The sequence below is a fragment of the Hyla sarda genome, chromosome 3 (assembly GCF_029499605.1).
Source record: "Hyla sarda isolate aHylSar1 chromosome 3, aHylSar1.hap1, whole genome shotgun sequence".
Classification (NCBI taxonomy): Eukaryota; Metazoa; Chordata; class Amphibia; order Anura; family Hylidae; genus Hyla; species Hyla sarda.
The window spans coordinates 328,479,071-328,505,918 of record NC_079191.1 but is presented as its reverse complement, the minus strand read 5'-3'; the positions used below and the strand labels follow the sequence as shown (position 1 = coordinate 328,505,918).

The window sequence follows — 26,848 nt, the reverse complement described above, 5'->3', positions numbered from 1 at the left end:
CCCAGAACTCTGCTGAGTCAGTAGAGAAGTGATAAAATCAAAGCTGGCTAAACATTAAGTGATAAACCTACTACCAATTTTGGCAGATATTTAATGCAGTCTCACGACTTTCCCCCAACAGTAAAAGTCAGGGGAAGGCCATGTTCACATGCAAAATTCCACCGAAATTTAAAGGCCATTATGTTTAACCTCTTGGGGACGCAGGGCGTATGCATACGCCCTGCATCCCCGATCCTTAAGGACTCGGGCGTACCTGTACGGCCTGGTCCCATTTATCGGGTTTAAATCGTTCTCACCAGCAGAGAACGTGTTAAACCTGGTGAGTCCCAGTTGCTACGGGCAGCCAGGACCCACGGCCAATCGGGCCGATGCCCGGCATTAACCCTTTAGACGGCGCGATCAAAGTTGATTGTGGCGTCTAAAACGAAAGTGAAATAATCCCTGCAGCTCAGCGGAGCTGATCGGGACTATCACGACAAAATCGCGATGTCCCGATCAGCTTACCGGACGACGGGAGGGACCTCACCTGCCTCTCCGTTGTCCGATCGGCGATCTACTGCTCCATGCCTGCGCAGCAGGCTAGAGCAGCAGACCACCGGTTTCACTGATCAGTGCTTTGCAATGACAGAGCACTGAACAGTGTATGCAATCAGAAGATTGCTTGTTGTAGACCCCTAAGGGGGCTAAAAAAAATAAATAAAAATTGTAAAGAAAATAAATAAAAGTGTAATAAAGGTTCATTAACCCCTTTCCTATTAAAAGTTTAAAACACCCCCCCTTTCCCATTTTTTTAAATAAAATAATGTAATAAAGAATAAAAATAATCATATATGGTACCGCCACGTGCGTAAATGTCCGAACTATTAAAATATAAGGTTAGCTAAACCACACGGTCGATGGCGTACACATAAAAAAATACCAAAGTCCAAAATTGTGTATTTTTGGTCACTTCATGTACCATAAAATATTAATAAAAAGCGATCAAAAAAGTCCCATGAAAACAAAAATGGTACCGATAATAACTACCGCCCTGTACACAGAAAAATAAAAAAGTTATAGGGGTCATAAGATGCCAATTTTAAACAAAAAAAATTATAAACTACATGCACCAAAATTAGTATAAGTATTAAAATAAAACCTATATAAATTGGGTATCCTTCACACCCCACAATTTTTTGTTTCGCCGCAGGTTATATTCTAAAATAAGTGATGTCTATGCAAAGCACAATCAGTGACGCAAAAAACAAGCCCTTGTCTGTAGGTGCAAAATTGAGTCCCTAAGGGGTTAATTGGATTTCGCTGTCCGCATTCTGCAAAACCTAAAGACCTGTCTTTAAATTTTGCAGAATTGCGGGCGGAATCCTATTGAACTTAGTGGGGCTTGAATTTCAACAGAATTCTGTCTACACAGAATTCCGTTGAACGTCAGCTGCAATTCTGCTCAGCAAGCTTTGCTGAAGGAATTTGTGTGGAATTGCAGATATTCCGCTTTGTGAACATGGTCAAAGAATGATTGTGCCTACTGAATTTCAACTTGCCTGATACTTTTGTTTTTGGGGAAATAGCTGTTCCCATACAAAGCACTTGCATGCTCGGCTGAGAGTGCATGTGAATGTGAGGATCAGTCAAAGTCAGTCAAATGAGCATCTCATATGGCCAGCTTTAGAATAGGACACCAATGTTAAAGGAAAGTATCACCTGGTTTTCTTTTTTTTCTATTTACAAATTAAAACCTGATACAGACAGATAATCCTTTCTATTTATCGTTTTTTTTTATTTATTTTTTATTTGGTAGGGAAAACCACCAAAAATTCTAGATAAATATATGTTTAACATAGAGGGGGTCTCAAAAAAATAAAAAAATAAATAAATAGGAGTATAACATAGATCACCTACCAGTTGGTATGTGGACAATCCTTACTGCGCTGTCTGTAGTGTTTACATGTTGTCCGCCAGCCCCACTTGCTCTTTTGGTTTCAATACGTAAATCCTTAGGATTAATAACTAAATGAATCTGCCGGTAGTAAAAAGAGTACGTTTTTATTATTATTATTATTTTTTTTTTTATGGAAACATCTCCCTATATTATTTTTTATTTTATTTTTTTCCAACCAGAGTGCCTTCAGCTGTTGCAAAATTGCAACTCCCATGGCCTTTGGCTGTCCGGGCATGTTGGGAGTTGTAGTTGTGCAACAGCTGGAGATGCACTGTTTGGAGTACACTGTTCTAGCTTCTAAAATGAAGTTTCAGGGTAGGGTCACATATGCCATATTTTGCTGCTGTGTATTTTCCTACTCATTGAAGTCAGCAAAATTAGCCACGTATTTTGCTACTCATTTTCTCTAATGGGTAGAAAAATAAGCAACAGCAGATATGCAGCAAAATATGCCACGTGTGACCCTACACTCTGGGTACATTTAAACATGCGTATTTTCTGCTGCACATCTGCTTCAGCAGATTTTACTGCCCATAGACTTCAATGGGTAGCAAAATCTGCAGCAGAAAATACGCATGTGTGAACCGACCCTAACAGTGTATGTTTCTTGCAATTCACACTTTTGCTTGCTCTTAGCATTCAATGTAACAGTCACAACCCTGTTCTCAGTATTCACAAATACCTTACATGGAACTATACAAGACTTCTTAGCTCATGTGGATCGTGCGATTTTTTTCATGTTTTTTTAATGGAATTTTTTTATTTTCTTAACCTTTTTTTCTGGGTTTTTTTTCATGTTCTGTAGAAGTGAATGGAGAAAAACACCATAACAATGCCACACTCCCAGCATATCCTGCACTTCGAAAAAAAACTTCACACTGAATACTGGCCCAGATTCTTTTCTGCACAGCTCTCAGCCTGACGTTCAGGATGGGAGAGAGGTTTGCAACGGCCATTGACTACAAAGGTGCAGGCACAGTGTCTAGATATATAAAGGTGTCATGTTCCGGAACGCGCGTTGGAGTAGTGCTATCCCAGTATCTGCACTACTACTGTTCCTGTGACTACTCTTTGGGCTGTATAGTGTAGCTGGGCTAAAGGTTGCTTGATTATTATTTTTTGTCACATGGCACTTTAAACCTTGCACTGCCCAGGGCTTATACTTATAGTGGATACGTGTATTACATTTGCCCCAGTTTCTTTTTTTGGTGCTGCTACTGAGCTCTAGTTTTTTATGCAACATTCTCCCCAGCTGCTATATTCTGACCCAGTACTGGAATGTTACAATTTTTTGTATGTTTTAAAGGGCAGATCAAGTGATATCACCTTTTTGTTGATGTTTGTTTTCCTCCTTAAGTATTTTTGTCTCAATGTAACAATAATTGCTTTTCGGGCCCAACAAGATGCTAATCACCAGCCTCAGCGATGGAGCTGGGTCCTGCCTCAATTGTGCAAAGTCGGCAATTAGTATTGGAGGCTGATACAACAACAGGTGTCTCCAGAACTGGTCCTCGTTGTAATCCGGTTTACCTGCATTATAACCCTGTGTAATGGATTTAGTGCGGGTGAACCGGCTGTCAATTTCCCTTTAAACAAAAAGCAGGCAATACAGATACAGACTTCAAACTTTGCTGCTAATTCACAATCCTTACCTCATTTGGCTGAGGCAGAATAGCAACAGTCATAGTGCTTGTGTGAATTCTACCTTGTTTTTCGGTCTTGGGTACTCTCTGAACCCTATGCACACCACCTTCATATTTCAAGTGTTTATAAGCATCATAACCACTCACACTTGCTGTCGCATGCCGTACACCTCCTAAAATACATACAATTTTAATTGCTATAACAGTGTTACATGACAATATGGCAACACAGTCATTTTAAACACATACTGCATTATTCACCTAAGTCACTCCGAAAATATTCCAGGATGTCAAAGCTCCAGTTTTTATAGCTGGCATAACGCTGGTACATATCAAACATCTCAGAAGTAAAGAGCATTGCCTCCTGTCCTCCGACACCAGCCGTCAGCTCTAATATAAGATTACAGTCATCAGCTTCTTCTTTGGAAATCAAAAGCCAAGCCATCTGTACAATAGAAACAGTAAAGTTATATGACATACAATGCATTGAAGGATTGGCCAATGTTGGTAAATATATATTTATACACAGTACAACCTTTCTAATAAGATGACAGATGTTTGGTACATACAGAATTCATAATAGTGAAAATTAGTGGCAAAATAGAGCTGGGCGGTACGACCAAATATGTGCATCATGGTATTTTTGTAACTAATGGCAGTTCCACGGTATATAACAGTATTTCTTTCACCCCCACCCCAAATCATGTGACCCGTGAGCGCTCTTCTGCTCCCCCCCCCCCAAATCATGTTACCCGTCAGCGCTGTTCTACTCCCCCCCACCACCAAATCATGTTACCTGTGAGCGCTGTTCTGTTCCCCCCCACCAAATCATGTTACCCGCCAGCGCTGTTCTGCTCCCCCCCCAATTAATTATCAGCCCAGCGGGGTACTACTCACATATGTCACCCGCAAGCACTGCCCTCCTCCTCTTTGTTGGTAGCCGCCGGCGCTGGAACTCTATACTGTACACCAGTGGTCTCCAACATGCGGACCTCCAGATGTTGCAAAACTACAACTCCGGCTTCTTACATGACAGTGGGCTCAGCCTATCACTGGCCGGGGTGGGACATCGCTGTCCGACGTTCCAGTCCCCAGCGTGAGGCCGACGTAGGCAAGTTAAAGTTTATTTTCTTTATCTTTTGCAGCCCGGGCATAGGGATACAGCGTACAGCAGTGGTCTCAAACCTGCGGACCTCCAGCTGTTGCAAAACTACAGCTCCCAGCATGCCCGGACAGCCGTTGGCTGTCCGGGCATGCTGGGAGTTGTAGTTTTGCAACATCTGGAGGTCCGCAGGTTGGAGACCACTGGTTCACAGTATAGAGTTCCAGCGCCGACGGCTCCCAACAAAGAGGAGGAGGGCAGTGCTTGAGGGTGACATATGTGAGTAGTACCCCGCTGGGCTGATAATTAATTGGGGGGGGGGGGGGGAGCAGAACAGCGCTGGCGGGTAGCATATGATTAGTTCCCCGATGTGGGGACAGTGCAGCGCTGGGCTGATAATTCCTTCCCAAGGGGGAGGGGCCCAACCAGTATTGCAGTATGGGGCAAAATTTATATCGTGCAGCCCAAAAATTTCGGTATTCGGTATGAACCGCTATACAGCCCAGCCCTATGGCAAAATAGTGAAATAGATGCTCTACCATTACGTTGTTCAACTATAGTTTTCAAAGACTCTTACTTGCAAAATTTACAAGATATTAGTTATATATATTTTCCAGAGAAGTTACCCAAACTAAGTTAAAGGAGAAATCTCATGTATCCACCTATACTTATCCCCTATCCAAAGGGGGGGGGGGGGGGGTTGGGGTAGGTGTCCGAGCGCTGTGGCCCCCCGCGATAGTCTGTATGGAACCCCTGTGCTGTAGAAGAGGAGCGCGTCACAAACCTCGCCGGAAGTGGAGGATGCCATGCCCCATCCATATAGTTCTATGAAAGACTTTTTTACATTTTAGGGCCCATAAAGTGATATACCCATCCAATCCTAGAACCTATTGGCATATTAAAGGAGTTCTGTAGTGAAAGAGAACTTATTCCCTATAGGGGATAAGTTAGATTGCCGGGGTCCAACCACTGGGACAACCCGCACTCTCCTGAACGGGGCCCCGGCAGTCAGCTGGAAGGGGGCGTGCCGACCCCAGCATGGTGCGGCGGCCGACTTCCCGGAGAGGCCCGGACGTTGCCCCTTGCAAAGAGTTTAGCACGAGATTCAGGTCCCAGGACGGAGGAGCCGTATGGGCCACCCCCAGCAGAAAAATGCGGGCGCAAGAGTCCGATGCCAAGGGACGTTGGAAAAGGATGGAAAGAGCCGGTACCTGTCCCTTGAGAGAACTGAGTGCCAGACGCTGTTCCAGCCCCGTCTGCAAAAAGGAAATCAGATTTGGCAGAGAAAAAACGACTGGGAACAGGGACTGGGCCTTGCACCATCAAAAATAGGCCCACCAGGTCCTATAATAGAAAAAAAATAAAAGGAAAAGGACTAGGTCTGAAGAACTCAAAAATCTTAATCCTTCCAGTACTTATCAGCTGCTGAGGTTGAGTTATTTTCTGTCTGACAACACTGCTCTCTTATGAACAGTCCAGAGTAGGAGAGGTTTACTATGGGGATTTGCTGCTAATCTGGACAGTTCCAGAGACAGACAGAGGTGTCAGCAGAGAGCACTGTTGTCAGACAGAAAAGAACAACTCAACTACAGCAGCTGATAAGTACTGGAAGGATTAATATTTTTTAATAGAAGTAATTTACAAATCTGTTTAACTTTCTGGAGCCAGTTGATATGGAAAAAAAAAGTTTTTTCATGGAATACCCCTTTAATTTATTTTATGTTTTTTAAATGTTTTTCTCCGGACAATGTCTGGGGCAGGATTTAGAGGATAAAAAGCACCCCAAAAGTTATAGAAAAATTGTGGAATAAAGTAACCAACTATTTTTTGTAAAATCTATCTCAGTGTTCTAAAAAAAAAGAAACATTTCTAGGAATAATATACCTGGTATTTCAGATTGGTTATCTCCTCCTCACAGGAAGCCATGTCTGCCGCTGCCAGAGATTTTAAGTCTTCATTTTCCTCTGGAAAAAATAAGTGAAAGCAGAGGAAGAATAAGTAAAGAGAAATAATATCATGAAGTACAGTAATGGACTTTGTGTCTCAGAGGGACAGCTGCTGCCACTAAGGGGACAACACACAGGTTTTAGGAGGAGATTTATTTTCAATCTTTACCTTTAACCGGCTGCTGTCTAAGGATGAGCTGGCTCGTCCTGAGATGGCATACCGTGTATGGCGTGGGCTCCTGAGATGAGCCCACGCCATACTGTCTGGTCCCCAGCTGATTCCTGTAGCTGGGGGACCACCGTTAATAGCCGACATACGGCGATCGCCGCGGGCGGCTATTAACCCTTTAGATTGCAGCTGTCAAAGCTGACAGCGGTGTCTGAAGGGACCTTTAACCAGCCCCTTGTGGTCCAGTGGGGTTGACCAGGCTTTATCAATCAAGCGCAGAGCACACATATCAATGTAGTTCTAAGAATGATTCCTCCTAAAAGTCCCCTACAAGGACTAAAATAGTGTAACAAAAAAATAAAAATAAAAAATAAAAGGTGAATAAAAGTAAAGAAAATAAATAAAAAACAATAAAAAGGGTATTCCAGGAAAAAATTTTTTTTTTTTTTATATATACACATCAACGGGCTCCAGAAAGTTAAACAGATTTGTAAATAACTTCTATTAAAAAATATTAATCCTTACAAAAATTATCAGCTGCTTTTCTGTCTGGCAACAGTGCTCTCTGCTGACATCTCTGCTTGTCTCTGGAATTGAAGAGAGTAGAAGAGGTTTTCTATGGGGATTTGCTTCTACTCTGGACAGTTCCCGAGATACGTGTCACCAGAGTGCACTTAGACAGAAAAGAACAACTCAACTTCAGCAGCTCATAAGTACTGAAAGGATTAAGATTTTTTTTTACAGAAGTAATTTACAAATCTGTTTGATTTCTGGAGCCAGTTGATATATAAAAATAAAATTTTTTTCCTGGATATCCTCTTTAACCCCTTTCATATTAAAAGTTTGAATCACCCCCCTATTTCCCAAATTCCATATTAAAAATGTAATAAACATATGTGGTTTCGCTGCGTGCGCACATGTCTGAACTATAAAAATATAATGTTAATTAAACCACACGGTAAATAGCGTTTACATAAGATTTATAAAAAGCGATCAAGAAGCCCCATCAAAACCAAAATGGTTCAGATTAAAACTTCAGATCACAGTGCAAAAAAATGAGCCCTCACACATCCTTGTATACAGGAAAATAAAGTTATAGGGGTCAGAAGATGACAATTTTAAACATACCAATTTTGGTGCATGTAGTTATAATTATTTTTAGGTAGTAAAATAATATAAAACCTACCGTATATACTCGAGTATAAGCCGACCCGAGTATAAGCCGAGACCCCTAATTTCAACTCAAACTCCCAGGAAAAGTTATTGACTCGAGTATAAGCCTAGGGTGGGAAATACATCATCCCCCCCCCCCTGTCATCATCCAGACCCGTCATTAACATCATCATCATCACCGCCTGTCATCATCCAGACCCTCATCATCATCACCTGTCATCATCCCCTTGTCATCATCCCACACATCCCCCCTTCATCATCCCCTTGTCATCATCCCACACATCCCCCCTTCATCATCCCCTTGTCATCATCCCCACCCCCCTTAGTCATCCCCTTGTCATCATCCCCCCCTTCATCATCCCCTTGTCATCATCCCACACACCCCCCCTTCATCATCCCACACCCCCCCCCCCCTTCATCATCCTCTTCTCATCATCCGCCCTCAGTGGTCTTCAACCTGCGGACCTCCAGAGGTTTCAAAACTACAACTCCCAGCAAGCCGGGGCAGCCATCGCTGGGAGTTGCTCCGGGCTTGCTGGGAGTTGTAGTTTTGAAACCTCCGGAGGTCCGCAGGTTGAAGACCACTGCGGCCTTCGACATCATCCAGCCCCCTCTCACCCCCCGTTAGTTCTGTACAGTACTCACCTCCGCTCGGCGCTGGTCCGGTCCTGCAGGGCTGTCCGGAGAGGAGGTGGTCTGGTGGGATAGTGGTTCCGGGCTGCTATCTTCACCGGGGGCGCCTCTTCTCCGCGCTTCCGGCCCGGAATAGAGGCGTTGCCTTGACAATGACGCAGAAGTACGTTGGCAATGAACGTACCTCTGCGTCGTTGTCAAGGAAACGTGACTATTCTGAGGCCGGGCCCGAAGCGCTTAGAAGAGGCCTCCACGGTGAAGATAGCAGCCCGGAACCACTATCCCACCGGACCACCTCCTCTCCGGACAGTCCTGCAGCACAGGACCAGCGCCGAGCGGAGGTGAGTACTGTACAGAACTAAAGGGGGGTGAGAGGGGGCTGGATGATGTCGAAGGCCGCAGTGGTCTTCAACCTGCGGACCTCCGGAGGTTTCAAAACTCCGGAGTTGTAGTTTTGAAACCTCTGGAGGTCCGCAGGTTGAAGACCACTGCGGGTGGAGAGTTCACTCGAGTATAAGCCGAGGGGGGGTGTTTTCAGCACGAAAAATCGTGCTGAAAAACTCGGCTTATACTCGAGTATATACGGTATATAAATTAGGTATCCTTGTAACCGTATGGATCTACAGAATAAACATAAGGTGTAATTTTTACCGAAAAGTGCACTGCGTAGAATTGGAAGCCCTCAAAAGTTGCAAAATGGCTTTTTTTTCTTTAAATTTTGCCCCACAAATATTTTTAGGGGGCTGTAGAGTTTGTGGTGAAAGGATTGTCGTCATTACAAAGTAAAATTGGTGACTCAAAACACAAGCCCTCATATGGGTCTGTAGGTGCAAAACATGTGAAAATGTTATGATTTTTAGAAGGTGGAGAGGAAAAAACTAAAGTGCAAAAATGAAAAATAGCCTGGTTTAAGGGGTTAATGGGGAGAAATGAAGACAACAGAGTCTCCCTGTAGACCCAAAGTAGGTAGGGTGAACAGTATGGCCTTGTTCACACTGACATTTCCTCCTTTGACCCCGGCTGGCAATGCTTGTGGAAGGGACATACGAAAAGGAATGACAGGAATGCAGCGTGATTAACACTTATCCCCTATCCACAGGATAGAGGATAAGTGTTTGATCGCGGGGGGTCTGACCGCTGGGACCCCCAGTGATATCCTGTATGGGGCCACGGCTGTCCCATGCAGGGGGTGTGCCGGCCGCAGCATGACGTTGCAGCCGGCATGCCTCCTCCCTACATCTCTATGGGAGAGGCGGGGAGGCAGCGTTCGTGCCTCCCCGTCTCCCCCATAGAACTGTATGGGGACGGCGAGGAGACGGTGTGTCACCGTCGACCTCTAGGTCGACATTACGCGCCATGGCGTCCCGTTAGGGAGATAGCGGGGGGTCCCAGCGGTCGGACCCCCCACAATCAAACACTTATCCACTATCCTGTGGACAGGGGATAAGTGTCATACTGCTGCAGTTGTCCTTTAACAGGGAAGTGGAATACCTATAGAGAATAACAGAAATGTAATATTAGAATTAGAGACACAACTATTTGATATATCTAATAAATCTTTATCAGGCATACTCTCCAAACTCAGTGACGTTGTTTAATATTCAGATTAAAAGGAATTATTAATGTTTTCTGCAGAATGAAAAAATGGAATGCCCATAGACTATAATGGGAAGTAAAATATGAGCTCATTTGCATGTAAATCTGTGTTATTTAATAAATTAAACTTTACCGCAAGTGTTCCCCAGGTAGAGTAGCACATTGTAACATGTAAAATTGATGGCACAAAAAAATTGATGGCGCAAAAAATAAGCCATCATATTTGAAATTGAAAGCGTTATGATTTTTAGAAGGTAATGAGGAAAAAAATGAAAATGCAAAAACGGAAAAACGCTGAGTCCTTAACCCCTTAAGGACTCAGCATTTTTCCGTTTTTGCATTTTCATTTTTTTCCTCATCACCTTCTAAAAATCATAACGCTTTCAATTTTGCACATAAAAATCCATATTATGGCTTATTTTTTGCACCACCAAATCTACTTTGCAGTGACATTAGTCATTTTACAATAAAATCCACGGCGAAACGAAAAAAAAAAAAAAATCATTGTAAATGATGTTCATTTTGTAAATTTTGGGGGCTTCCGTTTCTACACAGTGCATTTTTTGGTAAAAATAACACCTTCTCTTTATTCTGTAGGTCCATACGATTAAAATGATACCCTACTTATATAGGTTGGATATTGTCGTACTTCGGAAAAAAAATCATAACTACATGCAGGAAAATTTATATGTTAAAAATTCTGATCTTCTAACCCCTATAACTTTTTTATTTTTCCGCGTATGGGCCGGTATGAGGACTCATTTTCTGCACCGTGTTCTGAAGTTTTTATCGGTACCATTATTGTATTGATCAGACTTTATCGCTATTTTTTCATTATATAAAAAGTACACTATTTTGGACTCTGGAATTTTTTTGCGCGCACGCCATTGACCGTGCAATTTAATTAACGATATATTTTTATAGTTCGGACATTTTCGCACGCGGCGATACCACATGTTTATTTTTATTTACACTTTTTTTTATGGGAAAAGGGGGGTGATTCAAACTTTTATTAGGGAAGGGGTACACACTGATCTCCTATGCTGATCCCTGCAAAGCCATAGCTCTGCAGGGATCAGTCAGATAGGGGCTCGATTGCTCAAGCCTGTAGCTCAGGCTTGGAGCAATCAATCCCCGATCAGATGCCGCGGAGAGAGGTAAGGAGACCTCCGCCTGCGTCCCAGCTGATCGGAACATCGCGATTTTATCACCATGTCCCGATCAGCCCGACTGAGCTGCCGAGAACCGTTTACTTTCGTTTTCAGATGCGGCGGTCAACTTTGAAGGGTTAACAGCACGCAGCACAACGATCAATGCCGCGCGCTGTTAACCCAGGGTCCCGGCTATCGTTAGCAGCCAGGACAGACCCGGTGTGATGCGGGGTCATGGCGTGACCCCGTTTTTCACACCGGGACCGGGCTTAAGAGGGCCTTAAGAGGTTAAGGACATAGCGCATTTTCACTTTAAAGGATGCAGCCCTTTTTTGCACATCTGACCACTGTCACTTTAAGCATTAATAACTCTGGGATGCTTTTACTTTTTATTCTGATTCAGAGATTGTTTTTTCATGACATAATCTACTTTATGTCAGTGGTAAATTTTCGTCGATACTTACATAATTTCTTGGTGAAAAATTCCCAAATTTTATGAAAATGTTGAAAATTTAGCATTTTTTTTTTTTACTTTGAAGCTCTCTGCTTATAAGGAAAATGGATATCCCAAATAAATGATATACAGATTCACATATATGTCTACTTTATGTTGGCATCATAAAGTTGACATGTTTTTACTTTTGGAAGACATCAGAGGGCTCCAAAGTTCAGCAGCAATTTTCCACAAAATTTTCTAAATTGGAATTTTTCAGGGACCAGTTCAGTTTTTAAGTGGATTTGAGGGGCCTTTTTTTTATTAGAAATACCCCACAAATGACCCCATTATAAAAACTGAACCCCTCAAAGTATTCAAAATAACATTCAGTAAGTGTGCTAACCCTTTAGGTGTTTCACAGGAATAGCAACAAAGTGAAGGAGAATATTTAAAATCTTCATTTTTTTTTTTACACTCGCATGTTCTTGTAGGGGTAAAAAGGAGAGATATCACCGTAAAATTTATAACACAATTTCTCTTGAGTAAGGAAACATCTCATATGTGAATGTCAAGTTCTCTGTGGGTGCACTACAAGGCTCAGAAGGGAAGGAGCGACAATGGGATTTTTTTGGAGAGTGAGTTTTTCTGAAATGGTTTTTTGGGGGGGCATGTCACATTTACCTATGGTGCCAGAACAGCAAAAAAAAAAAAAAAAACACATGGCATACTATTTTGGAAACTACACCCCTCAAGGAATGTAAAAAGGGGTCCAGTGAGCCTTAACACCCCACAGGTGTTTGATAACTTTTCATTAAAGTTGGATATGTAAATGAATTTTTTTTTTTCCACTAAAATGCTGGTTTTTCCCCAAATTTTACATTTTTACAAGAGGTAATAGGAGAAAATTTCCCCCAAAACGTGTAACCCCATCTCTTCTGAGTATGGAAATACCCCATGTGTGGACGTCAAGTGCACTGAAGGTGCTCTACAATGCTCAGATGAGAAGGAGAAATTTGTAAAGCAAATTTTGCTGAAATAGTTTTTGAGGGGCATGTCACATTTAGGAAGCCCCCATGGTGCCAGAACAGCAAAAAAATTAAAATAAAAAAAAAACACCCACATGGCAACTATTTTGGAAACTACACCCCTTAAGGAACGTAACAAGGGGTCCAGTGAGCCTTAGCACCCCACAGATGTTAGACAACTTTTCGTTACAGTTGGATGTGTAAATACATTTTTAATTTTCTCACTAAAATGCATTTTTCCCCAAATTTTACAAGGGGTAATAGGAGAAAATGCCCCCCAAAATTTGTAACCCCACTTCTGAGTATGGAAATACCCCATGTTAGGATGTAAAATGCTCTGCGGGCGAACTGCAATGCTCACAAGAGAAGGAGTGCCATTGAGCTTTTGGAGAGAGAATTTGGTTGGCATAGAAGTTGGGGGCCTTGTGCGTTTATAAAGCCCCCCGTGGTACCAGAACTGCGGAACCCCCACATGTGACCCCATTTTGGAAACTACACCTCTCACAGAATTTAATAAGGGGTGCAGTAAGCATTTACACCCCACTGGCGTTTGACAGATCTTTGGAACAGTGGGCTGTGCAAACGAAAAATTAAATTCTTCATTTTCACGGACCACTGTTCCAAAAATCTGTCAGACACCTGTGGGGTGAAATGCTCACTGCGCCCCTTATTACATTACATGAGGGGTGTAGTTTCCAAAATGGGGTCACATAAGGGGGTGGGGTCCATTGTTCTGGCACTATGGGGCTTTGTAAACACACGTGGCCTTCAATTCTGGACAAGTTTTCTCTCCAAAAGCCCAATGACGCTCCTTCTCTTCTGAGCATTGTAGTTCGCCTGCAGAGCACTTTACATCCACATATAGAGTATTTATATACTCAGAAGAAATGGGGATACAAATTTTTAGGGCTTTTTTTTTCCTATTTTCCCTTGTGTAAATGAAAAATTTAGGGGAACATCAGCATTTTAGTTAAATGTTTTTTTCATTTTCCCATCCAACTTTAACGGAAATTCTTCAAACACCTGTGGGGTGTTAAGGCTCACTATACCCCTTGTTATGGTCCGTGAGGGGTGTAGTTTCCAAAATGGGGTCACACGTGGGTATTTATTTTTTTGCGTTTATGTAAGAACCGCTGTAAAATCACCAATTTAGGCCTCAACTGTACATAGTGCGCTCTCACTCCTGAGCCTTGTTGTCCGTCCGCAGAGCATTTTCCATCCACATATGGGGTATTTCCGTACTCAGGAAAAATTGCATTACAAATTTTGGGGGTCTTTTCCTTTTACCTCTTATAAAAATAAAAAGTATAAGGCAAAATTAGCATGTTAGTGTAAACATAAATTTTTTTACACTAACATGCTGGTGTAGACCCCAACTTTTCCTTTTCATAAGGGGTAAAAGGAGAAAAAGCACCCCAAAATTTTATACGCAAGTGCTCCCGAGTACGGAAATACCCCATATGTGGCCCTAAATTGTTTCCTTGAAATACGACAGGGCTCCAAAGTGAGAGAGCACCATGCGCATTTGAGGACTAGATTAGGGATTGCATAGGGGTGGACATAGGGGTATTCTATGCCAGTGATTCCCAAACAGGGTGCCTCCAGCTGTTGCTAAACTCCCAGCATGCCTGGACAGTCAGTGGCTGTCCGGAAATCCTGGGAGTTACGATACGTTTTACATTTTTATTGGGGGGGGGGGGGGGGGAGACAGTGTAAGGGGGTGTATATGTAGTTTTTTATCCTTTATTATGTGTTAGTGTAGTGTAGGGTTTTTAGGATACAATCACACAGGCGGGGGTTTACGGTCAGTTTCCCGCTAGGAGTTTGCGCTGTGGTGGAAAATTTGCCGCAGCTCAAACTTGAAGCAGGAAACTCGCTGTGAACCCACCCGTGTGAATGTACCCTGTACATTCACATTTTGGGAGGCGGGGGGACCTCCAGCTGTTGCAAAACTACAACTCCCAGCATGTACTGACAGACTGTGCATGCTGGGAGTTGTACTTTTGCAACAGCTGAAGGCACACTGGTTGGAAAACCTTCAGTTAGGTTCAGTTACTCAGTATTTTTCAACCAGTGTGCCTCCAGCTGTTGCAAAAGTACAACTCCCAGCATGTACTGATTGCCGAAAGGCATGCTGGGAGATGTAGTTATACAAGAGCTGTAGGTACGCAACTACAACTCCCAGCATGGTGAAACAGCCGTTTGCTGTTCGTACATGCTGGGAGTTGTAGTTTTGCAAGATTTAGAGGGCTACAGTTTAGAGACCACTGTATAGTGGTCTCCAAACTGTAGCCCTCCAGATGTTGCTAGGCAACTCACCGGCTTCCGTAGTCTAAAGGATCGCCGCACATCATCGCCACACCAGGGAAAGGCTCGCCACCCGCTGCCGCCGTTTGCGCCGTGTTCTGCAGTTTTTAACATACCATTTTTGTATTGATCGGATTTTGATCGCTTTTTATTCATTTTTCAGGACATAAAAGTGACCAAAAATACGCTATTTTGGAGTTTTGAATTTTTTTGCGCAGACGCAATTGACCGTGCGATTTAATTAACGATATATTTTTATAGTTCGGACATTTCCGCACATGGCGATACAACATATGTTTATTTTTATTTACACATTTATTTATTTTTTTTTATGGGAAAAGGGGGGTGATTCAAACTTTTTTTTAGGGAAGGGGTTTAATGACCTTTGTTAACTTTTTTTTTCACTTTTTTTTTTGCAGTGATATAGCTCCCATAGGGACCTATAACACTGCACACACTGATCTTTTACCCTGATCCCTGCAAAGCCATAGCTTTGCATGGATCAACGATATAGGGGCCCAATTGCTCAAGCCTGTAGCTCAGGCTTGGAGCAATCAAACCCAGATCGGACACGATGGAGCAAGGTAAGGGGTCTCCGCTCGCGTCCTAACTGATTGGGACATCGCGATTTTAACGTGATGTCCCGATCAGCCCGACTGAGCTGCCAGGAAGCGTTTACTTTCACTTTCAGACGCAGCAGTCAACTTTGATAGCCGCGTCTGAAGGGTTAATAGCGCGCGGCACAACGATTGGTGCCGCGCGCTGTTATCCCAGGGTCACGGCTATGAATAGCAGCCAGGACCGACTCTGTGTGATGCGGGGTTATGGCGTGACCCCGTTTTAAACACGGGGACTGGGCTCAGAGCGTACATGTACGCCCTTAGTCCTTAAGAGGTTAAGGATGCAGGGTGTACCTGTACACCCTGCGCCCGGTCCCGATGTTTAAAACGGGGTCACGCCGTGACCCCGCATCACACAGTGGGTCCCGGCTGCTATTCATAGCCGGGACCCTGGGCTAATAGCGCTCGGTCAATGGCGTACGCGCAAAAAAAAAAGGCCAAAATCCAAAATAGCATATTTTTGGTCACTTTTTATATCATTAAAAAAAAAATGAATAAAAAGCGATCAAAAGTCCGATCAATGCAAAAATGGTACCAATAAAAATTTCAGAACACAGCGCAAAAAAAAATGAGCCCTCATACCGGCCCAAACGTGAAAAAATAAAGTTATAGGGGTCAGAAGATGACAATTTTAACCCCTTGGGGATGGAGCCCATTATGACCCTAAGGACGGGAGCATTTTTTGCAAATCTCACCACTGTCACTTTAAGCATTAATAACTCTGGAATGCTTTTACTTATAAATTTGATAACGAGAATATTTTTTCGTGACATATTCTACTTTATGGTAGTGGTACATTTTCGGCGATACTTACATAATTTCTTGGTGAAAAATTCTAAAATTGTATGAAAAATTTGCATTTTTCTAACTTTGAAGCTCTCTGCTTATAAGGAAAATGGATATTCCAATTAAATTCTATATTGATTCACATATAAAATATGTCTACTTTATGTTTGCATCATAAAGTTCACATGTTTTTACTTTTGGAAGACATCAGAGGGCTTCAAAGTTTAGCAGCAATTTTCCAATTTTTCACAAAATTTTCAAAATCTGCATTTTTCAGGAACCAGTTCAGTTTTGAAGTGGATTTGAAGGGCCATCAAATTAGAAATACCCCACAAATGACCCCATTATAAAAACTGCACCCCTCAAAGTATCCAAACATTCATAAAAGTTTGTTAACCCTTTAGGTGTTTCACAGGAATAGCAGCAAAGTGAATGAGAAAATTCTAAATCTTCATATTTTACACTCGCATGTTCTTGTAGACCCAGTTTTTGAATTTTTACAAGAGGTAAAAGGAGACAAATCCTCTCAAAATTTGTAACCCAATTTCTCTCAAGTAAGGAAATACCTCATATGTGTAGGTCAAGTGTTCGGCGGGCGCAGTAGAGGGCTCAGAAGGGAAGGAGCGACAGTGGGATTTTGGAAAGTGAATTTTGCTGAAATGGTTTTTGGGGGGCAGGTCACATTTAGGAAGCCCATATGGTGCCAGAACAGCAGAAAACCACACATACCATACCATTTTGGAAACTACACCCCTCAAGGCACGTAACAAGTGGTCCAGTGAGCCTTAACACCCCGCAGGTGTTTGACAATTTTTCGTTAAAATCGGATGTGTAAATGAAAAAAAAATTTATTCACTAAAGTGCAGTATTTTCCCCAAATTTACCATTTTTACGAAGGGTAATGGGAGAAAATGCCCCCCAAGATTTGTAACCCCATCTCTTCTGAGTATGGAAATACCCCATGTTAGGATGTAAAATGCTCTGCGGGCAAACTACAATGCTCAGAAGAGAAGGAGCGCCATTGAGCTTTTGGAAAGATAATTCGTTTGGAATGGTAGTCAGGGGCCATGTGCGTTTACAAAGCCCCCCGAGGTGCCAGAACAGTGGACCCCCCCACATGTGACCCCATTTTGGAAACTACACCCCTCACAGAATTTAATAAGGCGTGCAGTGAGTATTTACACCCCACTGGCGTTTGACAGATCTTTGAAACAGTGGGCTGTGCAAATGAAAAATTAAATTTTTCATTTTCACGGACCACTGTTCCAAAAATCTGTCAGACACCTGTGGGGCGTAAATGCTCACTGCACCCCTTATTACATTACGTGAGGGGTGCAGTTTCCAAAATGGGGTCACATGTGGGGGGAGGGGGTCCATTGTTCTGGCACTATGTGGGCTTTGTAAACACACATGGCCTTCAATTCCGGACAAATTTTCTCTTCAAAATCCCAATGGCACTCCTTATGTTCTGAGCATTGTAGTGCGCCAGCAGAGCACTTTACATCCACATATGGGGTATGTTCTTACTCAGAAGAAATGGGGCTACAAATTTTGGGGAGCTTTTTTCCTATTTTTCCCTTGTGAAAATGAAAAATTTAGGGTAGCATCAGCATTTTAGTGAAAACATTTTTTTTTTTTCATTTTCCCATCTAAATTTCATGAAAATTTGTCAGACACCTGTGGGGTGTTAAGGCTCACTATACCCCTTGTCAAGTTCTGTGAGGGGTGTAGTTTCCAAAATGGGGTCACATGTGGGTATTTATGTTTTTGCATTTATGTCAGAACTGCTGTAAAGTCAGCCCCCCCCGTGCAAATCACCAATTTAGGCCTCAAATGTACATAGTGCACTTTCACTCCTGAGCCTTGTTGTGCGCCCGCAGAGCATTTTACGCCCACATATGGGGTATTTCCGTACTCAGGAGAAATTGCGTTACAAATTTTGGGGGTCTTTTTTTTCCCCTTTTACTGCTTGTGAAAATAAAAACTATGGGGCAACACCAACATGTTAGTGTAAATTTTTTAATTTTTTTTACACTAATTTTTTTTTTTTAGCCTCCAACTTTTCCTTTTCATAAGGGGTAAAAGGAGAAAAAGCCCCCCAAAATTTGTAGTGCAATTTCTCCCGAGTACGGAAATACCCCATATGTGGCCCTAAACAGTTTGAAATGCGACAGGGCTCCGAAATGAGAGAGCGCCATGCGCATTTGAAGACTAAATTAGGGATTGCATAGGGGTGGACCTTGGGAATCACTGGCGTAGAATACCCCTAACAGGGTGCCTCAAGCTGTTGCTAAACTCCCAGCATGCCTGGACAGTCATTGGCTGTCCAGAAATGCTGGGAGTTGTTGTTTTGCAACAGCTGGAGGCTCCTTTTGGAAACACTGCCGTACAATACCTTTTTCATTTTTATTTGGGGGGGGGCAGTGTAAGGGGGTGTATATGTTGTGTTTTACCCTTTATTTTGTGTTAGTGTAGTGTAATGTTTTTAGGGTACATTCGCACTGGCATGTTACGGAGAGTTTCCCGCTAGGAGTTTGTGCTGCGGCGAAAAATTTGCCGCAGCCCAAACTTGAAACAGGAAACTTACTGTAAACCTGCCTGTGTGAATGTACCCTGTACGTGCACATGGGGGGGCAAACCTCCAGCTGTTTCAAAACTACAACTCCCAGCATGTACTGAGAGACCGTGCAGCATGCTGGGAGTTGTAATTTTGCAACAGCTGGATGCACACTGGTAGGAAAACCTTCAGGTAGGTTCTGTGACCTTACTCAGTATTTTCCAACCAGTGTGCCTCCAGCTGTTGCAAAACTACAACCCCCAGCATGTACTGATCACCGAAGGGCATGATGGGAGATGTAGTTATGCAAAAGCTGGAGGTACGCAACTACAACTACTAGCATGCAGAGACAGCTGTTTGCTGTTTGGGCATGCTGGGATTTGCAGTTTTGCAACATCTGGAGGGCTATAGTTTATAGACCACTGCACAGTGATTGCTAAACTGTGACCCTCCAGATGTTGCAAAACTACAAATCCCAGCATACCCAGACAGCAAAGAGCTGTTTGGACATGCTAGGAGTTGTAGTTTTGCAAGATCTGGAGGGATACAGTTTAGAGACCACTGTATAGTGGTGTCAAACTGTAGCCCTCCAGCTGTTGCAAAACTACATATTCCAGCATGCCCAAACAGCTGTCTGGGCATGCTGGGAGTTGTAGTTTTGCAACATCTGGAGGGCTACAGGTTAGAGACCACTGTATAGTGGTCTCAGACTGTAGCCCTCCAGATGTTGCTAGGCAACTCACCGGCTTCCGTCGGATCCAGGGAGCCGTCCTCTTCTTCCGCACGTCATCTCTGCCCGCCGATCACAGTCGCCCGCTGCCTCCGGACGGGTAAGTGGACCTTCGGCGTCGGTCCTCTTCGATTTCCCCGTCCTGTCCCGCCTATTGTGGGTGGGCAGGATGGGGAAAACGAAAGTTAACCCCCCCCGCCCCCGATCTGCTATGGTCGTTGCTTCTGACGACCAATAGCAGGGATAGGAAAGGTGTCACCTCTGCTACCTCACTCCTATTGCCCTTATATTCCGGGTCACCATAGATCCCCTATGACCCGGAATCGGCACAATTCGCAAGTGTGAATTCACTTGCGATTTGCGCCGATCGCCGACATGGGGGGGGGGGTCTGATGACCCCCCCTGGGCATTTGCGCAGGGTGCATGCTGATCGATATGCATACACCCTTCGTCCCCAACAGGTTAAACGTATACATTTTCCTGCATGTAGTTATGATTATTTCCAGAAGTACGACAAAATCAAACCTATATAAGTAGGGTATCATTTTAACTGTATGGACCTACATAATAAAGAGAAGGTGTAATTTTTACCGAAAAAAAAGTACTGCGTAGAAACGGAAGCCCCCAAAATTTATAAAATGACATTTTTTCTTCAATTTTGTCGCACAAGGAATTTTTTTTCCGTTTTGCTGTGCATTTTTTGGGTAAAATGACTAATGTCACTGCAAAGTAGAATTGGTGGCACAAAAAAATAAGCCATAATATGGAATTTTATGTGCAAAATTGAAAGCGTTATGATTTTTAGAAGGGGATGAGGAAAAAAATGAAAATGCAAAAACGAAAAAACGCTGAGTCCTTAAGGGGTTAAACAAGGTCACTCAAATAGTTGTGACTCTAATTCTAATATTACCTTTCCATTATTCTCTCTGGGCACTCCACTTCCCTGTTAAAGTCTATGGGCACTCCACTTCCCTGTTAAAGTCTTTGGGCACTCCACTTCCCTGTTAAAGTCTATGGGCACTCCACTTCCCTGTTAAAGTCTTTGGGCACTCCACTTCCCTGTTAAAGTCTTTGGGCACTCCACTTCCCTGTTAAAGTCTATGGGCACTCCACTTCCCTGTTAAAGTCTATGGGCACTCCACTTCCCTGTTAAAGTCTATGGGCATTCCTTTTAGTATGCCCCTAGTGGCAGAGCTGGTTGGCAGCGTTCACATGACACAGAGCATGGCCCGGGCTCTGTACCCACCTGCCAAAAGCTGCTGTAGCTCCCGCAGTTCTTGCTCTTTTCTCCTCAGTTCCCGTAGCACCGGCATTACCCGCTTCCCCTCCACGTGACTCCCGTCTGTACCGGGCACCGACACTGCATCGCCCCCTTCATTCGCCTCCTCCAGGCGCCGGAGATACCGTGTCCAGACATCGCTCTTTATCAGCTCTTCTAGGAGCGGCCGGCGGACGCTGTCAGACACCGTGCGGCTTCCCGGGATTCTCTGCCCTAGTACACACCTCTCATTGCAGTTTCCCCATACGTTTCTGGGGACGGTGCGAACTCCACACAGGACACACCGTGCAATGCTGAAAAGCATGACCGGCTCACACGTTCACCTCTAACCCGCACGTCAATGACGCGCCCAGAGCTTGTGCAATCCGGAGCATTTTGCATAGACTTGCGACACCTTGTGGCAGCTTTTGGGTAATGCAATACATATGTAATAGGCCAGTGTTTCCCAACCAGAGTGCTTCCAGCTGTTGCAAAACTACAACTTTCAGCATGCCCGGACAGCCAAAGGCTGTCCGGGCATGCTGGGAGTTGTAGTTTTGCAACATCTGGAGGCACCCTGATTGGGAAACACCAATAGTTTATTGAATATTATTTTGTAGAATTTCTTATGATCTTAAAGGGGTACTCCGGTGGAAAACTTTTATTATAATTTTTTTTTTAAATGAACTGGTGCCAGAAAGTTAGGGTGCGTTCACACTTAGTAATTGAAGAGGAATTTACTCGAGTCATTTCTCTTGAATTCTCCGCTCCAAATTAATTCACATCTCCTCTGCCCATTGACTTTAATGTTATTTCTGCTGTCCTGTTCACATTGCGGAAATTCTGCTAGCAGAATTCCGACGCTGAATTCCGTTCTGCTTGAAGAAAGAACATGTTCATTCTTCAAGCGGAATCCGCGAGCAGAATCCAATAGAAGTCAATGGTAAAAAAAAATTCTGCCCGACATCGTTTTCAAGCGGAAATCGAGCGGAATTCAAGCGGAATTCAGAAAAGTAGATTAAAGGGGTACTCCGTTCCCTGGAAGTTATTGTTCCAAACGATGTGTGTGCAGGCTTCTGTGTTCAGGGACGCCCCTCGTTACTTCACGCCCGCCCCCTCAACGAAAGTCTATAGTAAGGGGGCGTGACAGCCGTCGCACTCCCTTCCCATAGAATTTTGTTGAGGGGCGGGTGTGACGTCACGAGGGGCGTCCCTGAACATGGAAGCCCGCACACACATCCTCCTTCATTCCTCTTCATTTCCGCATTGGAAATTCTGCTTGAATTCCGCTTGATGGAGAAGGCAACAATTTCCTGACCAAAATTATTCCTAGTGAATTCCTCTTGAATTCCTCAGTGTGAACGCACCCTTCAACAGATTTGTAAATTACTTTTACTAATTTACTATTAAAAGAATCTTAATCCTTTTAGTACTTTTTAGCAGCTGTATGTGAGGAAATTCTTTACTTTTTGAATTTCTTTTTTGTCTTGTCCACAGTGCTCTCTCTCTGCTCACACCTCTGTCCGTGTCAGGAACGGTCCAGAGCATCATAGGTTTGCTATGGGGATTTTCTCCTGCTCTGGACAGTTCCTGATACGAGCATCAGGTGTCAGCAGGGCGCACTGTGGACAACACAAAAAAGAAATTAAAAAAATAAAGGTTTTCCTCTGTAGCAAACAGCTGCTAAAAAGTACTGATTGAAAGTAAGGCTGGGTTCACACTGCGGAATTTCTGAGCAGAATTTCTACCCAGAAATTCTACAGTGTGAACCCAGCTTTAGGATTAAGATTTTTTTTTTTTAATAGAAGTAATTTACAAATCTGTTTAACTTTCTGGCACCAGTTCATTTCAACAAAAAAAGTTTTCCACCGGAGTACCCCTTTAAGGGAGATCTGCTGGGTGAAGATGGCCTTGGTTGACGTCTCTTATGTTCGCACACTATAAAAAGGAAACAAAAAATGGGTGTAAAATAGGTTAATTAATAGGTGCGGGAAACCCACAGCGAGTTACGCTACCATTGATTTAAATGGGTCCGCGGACAGTCCGCAAATCTGACACTATTGCGGACTGTCTGTGGACCCATTCAAATCAATGGTAGTGTAACTCGCAGTAGGTTTCCCGCAGCGTGAAACCCGCTGCTAGTAATAGCGTGTTAACGCACCCTAATAGGGGATAAGATGTCTGATCGCGGGGGTTCCAGCGGCGGGGACCCCTGCGATCAGACATCTTATCCCCTATCCTTTGTTGTAGGGTCAACTCCCACCAAGGACAACATCTGCAAATCATTTATATGTTCCTTTCACACGCCAACACATACTGATAGGTACATTCAGATTGCGAGTCCCAGTTGGGACAGGGACTGTTTTGAGTGGTGATGCTATATAAATATAGGGATTATTGTATTGTAATACATTTCTGGACTAAGGCTAAATTTCTTCTTGTTTTTTTTTTGTGGCCCCAAAAAACGCCAAAAAAAAATGACAGAAAAAACGTCACAGCATTTTCCTGTATTTGGCGTCTTTTTCTTGCATTTTTTGGGGCGTTTTTTTCCTTTGAGTGGAAATTGCATGTTTGGCCCCTTTGAAATCTTTGCTGGGTACCAAAAAAAAAAAAAAAAAAAGGTTGCAGTGGTGATGGAAATTTTTTTTATGAAATTTATATTTTTTATAACAAAATTTTTATTAATTTTTAAACAGGGATCAATTTATGTGGGTGGGCAGGGCACTAAAAATGTATCCAACAATAATAAAAATGTAGTGTGTGTGTTTTTCACTTTATTTTTTAGGTAGTACTACTACTCCCAGCATGGAACACACTGTTCCATGATGGGAGTAGTAGTTCCTGTACTAATAGGCAGATCGCCCCGGGTGTCAATCCTGACACCCGATGCGATCGTCCATAATATAGCAGAGATGCGGAGCGGCTCTATACAGCGCTCGGATCTCTGCACTATACTCTGGACAGTGATGTAAATAGAAATTCACATCACTCATTCATATTTTCCACCCAGAGTAGGGATTGGCCAGATGGTGGCAGCCAATCCCCGCTCTCAGCGGGAAATATAAATGGTGAGTGTCCGGCCAAAGTATAGAGCAGAGATGCGAGTACAGGAGAAGGCCGCTGCACATCTCAGGGATGAAGGATGATCGCAGCGGGTGTCAGGAGTGACACCCGCTGTGACCTCTCCTTATCTGCAGGTACTACTGCTCCCAACATGGAGCACAGTGTGCTCCATGCTGGGAGCTGTAGTACCTGCATTAATAGACAGATCACAGCGGATGTCACTCCTGACACCTGTTGCGATCCTTCTGTATAATGTATAGATGCGGCCGGCCGGTCTTCTATGGCTCTCTGCACTGACATATATATATATATATATACACCTATTCAAATTTCCCACAGAGAGCTGTGACTGGCTGGAGCCATCTGGCCAATCACAGCTCTCTGCGGGAAATAGAAATAGGTGTATATACATATACGGCAGTGCAGGGGACCATAGAAGAGCGTCCGGCTATACCCTACGAAATTTTATTAAAAAAGGTATCTACATCACTTTTTTGGTCACTAAAGTCCAAAAAAAGAATAAAAACCGCCTGCAAAAACGCCAAAATTAAAACCCACATGTCGTTTTTCTTGGCGTTTTTTTAACTCCCATAGACATCTATGGGAGAAAAACGCCACGATTTAATGGAAAAAAAAACACAATAGGCTCAACATGCTGCGACTTTGCAAAATCACCAAGGAGCTAAAACACACCAAAAAAGAGTGGAAAAAAGGATTTAAAAACACACCAAACTGAAAAATGCTAAGTGGAAAAAGAATTGTGTTTTTTCATTGATTTACAGCTAACATCTGGCCAGAATGTTTTTTCCTTGAAAAAACACCGTGGGGGCCATTTTGGCATCATTTTGGGCAAAACACCAAAAAAATAAATAAAGTGGAAACTCAGCATTAAAGAAATAGGACAACGCTGCAATGCTTTCCACTACAAATAGTATGTAGCACATGCAGTCGTTGGAAACACTGGAGAGGCTGCAGTGCTTACAGGAGCGCTGTCGCCTCTTTAAGTGGCTTTGGTGCTGTGATCATGACCTTTGCCAATCTGATATTCATAACCTATTCTTATATGATATTTTATGGGCTGGATAGTCATTTCAAAAAGTCCATACAAAGTAACCTTTGTCAGTATTCTGTTTTAGAAATACATGTCTGATCACGGAGAGCTGGGACCTACGGCAATCTCCTGAATGGGGCACAGCTCTCGCCACTCAAGACCCCATCTTAGCCAGTGTTTGGCTGAGGGACTGTACAGCACCCGTTTGTCTTGGGACAAAGCACTCAGGGAAGAAGCGACAGGTCAGTTGAATGGCAAGAGCCGGGCACTATTCATAAGATTACGGAGGGTCCCTTCAGTCGGTTGACTTAAATGGGATCAATTGGGTGTCCGGTGTTTACAACTGGGGTGTCGAGCGGCGAAAAACAATAGGGCATGTACTATTTTTTTTTATGCTCAACTCCCGTCCTATAAACGGGTTAAAGGACAAGTCCCATGACGACAAGTACAGAAAAACGTATCCCCTATCTGCAGGATAGGGGATAAGTTTTAGATCGCTGGGGGTCGGGGGGGGGGGGGGGTCAGCTTCGGGCAGGGGTCGAGCCGAGGCTCCATACAGACGATTGCAGGGGGCCACAGTGCTTGGACCCCCCACGATATAAAACTTATCCCCTATCCTACAGACAGGGAATACGTTTTTCTGTGTTTACCCGAATGGGACTTATCCTTTAAGTAACAAATCTTCTTTTAACAGAGCCCACAGCGGCAGTGTGAACTTTATGAGAGAAATTACAAACATGAAGGTGAACCCACCACCAAGAACAGCCAAGATAGACAGCTTTTATGACAGCATAATGAATAACGTATTTCTAAAAAGAAACCTATGAGATTAAAACTCATATCAGATGGAAGAGCATTACTGTAAGACTGTAGTTTTGTATCGGTAAGATACTGCTATTTTTCTTTGTAAACTCTATTTTGTCAGTCTCTGTTTTATGATTTCTAATTTTTAATTTGCCTAAAGTTTAAAAAAAAGAAAAATATACTATCTAAGAATAAAATAAGACTTGTTTGTGGAATAAACTACATTACAACATATCAACAATTTTGTGTATTAAGTGGGAAAATGTATATATTTAGGGTCTTAATTTCTGTGTAATCCTGGTAGTTTTTTAAGGATTGCCCACATGACACCAAGATCTAGACAAAAAATGCTTCTACATCCACATAACATATTTTTGTGTCCCATAAGGCCATGTTCACACTACGGAATTTCCAAACGAAAGCAGCAGAGTCTCATTGTTCTTAATAGGATTCTGCTGCACCGTGCACACAGCGCAATTTCAAAATCCCAATTCTGGCAATTCTTTGGGCAGAATCTGCTCAGCAATGCATTACCTTCTATGGAGATGGGGCATTTCCGAGCAGTCCTAGCGCTGGCACGTTCCAGCTGGCGCCCGTAGTTTGCAGAATGTCTGCCCTTGTTTTCTAGGAGGACATTCCATAAAAGAGTTTTTCAGGCCAGTCCTGTCCAGTTTGAATAGTTGATACAACATGTGTATCATATCTGTTGTGGAGATCAAAAATTGCCGTAATAAGTAATGGACAAATAGAGTGCAACACACCTCTGATCTAAACACAGACTGAGAAATGTATTTTCTGTGAGTAATGTTCCTAAAACATCAATATTTTAAAAATAAAAACAAAAAATTACCATGTTTTATCA

At 43.2% G+C, this 26,848-nt stretch overlaps 1 protein-coding gene across 2 annotated transcripts in view; it reads right to left on the bottom strand.

Moving 5' to 3' along the window:
• Window positions 1-26,619, bottom strand: part of MTRF1L (mitochondrial translation release factor 1 like) — a 61,473-nt gene extending 34,854 nt beyond the window's left edge. Inside the window, exons 1-5 of one of the 2 annotated variants that reach the window (XM_056567278.1) lie at window positions 26,521-26,619; window positions 6,566-6,645; window positions 3,841-4,024; window positions 3,589-3,752; window positions 1,897-2,014 (exon numbers count right to left, since the gene is read on the bottom strand). In XM_056567278.1, the coding sequence (XP_056423253.1) occupies window positions 1,897-2,014; window positions 3,589-3,752; window positions 3,841-4,024; window positions 6,566-6,607 (508 nt within the window). In that variant the 5' untranslated portion in view covers window positions 6,608-6,645; window positions 26,521-26,619. Of the gene's footprint in view, window positions 1-1,896; window positions 2,015-3,588; window positions 3,753-3,840; window positions 4,025-6,565; window positions 6,646-21,056; window positions 21,462-26,520 lie in introns of those variants that run through there. The other variant, XM_056567277.1, reaches the window with a different exon arrangement.
• Window positions 26,620-26,848: the final 229 nt, after the last annotated feature.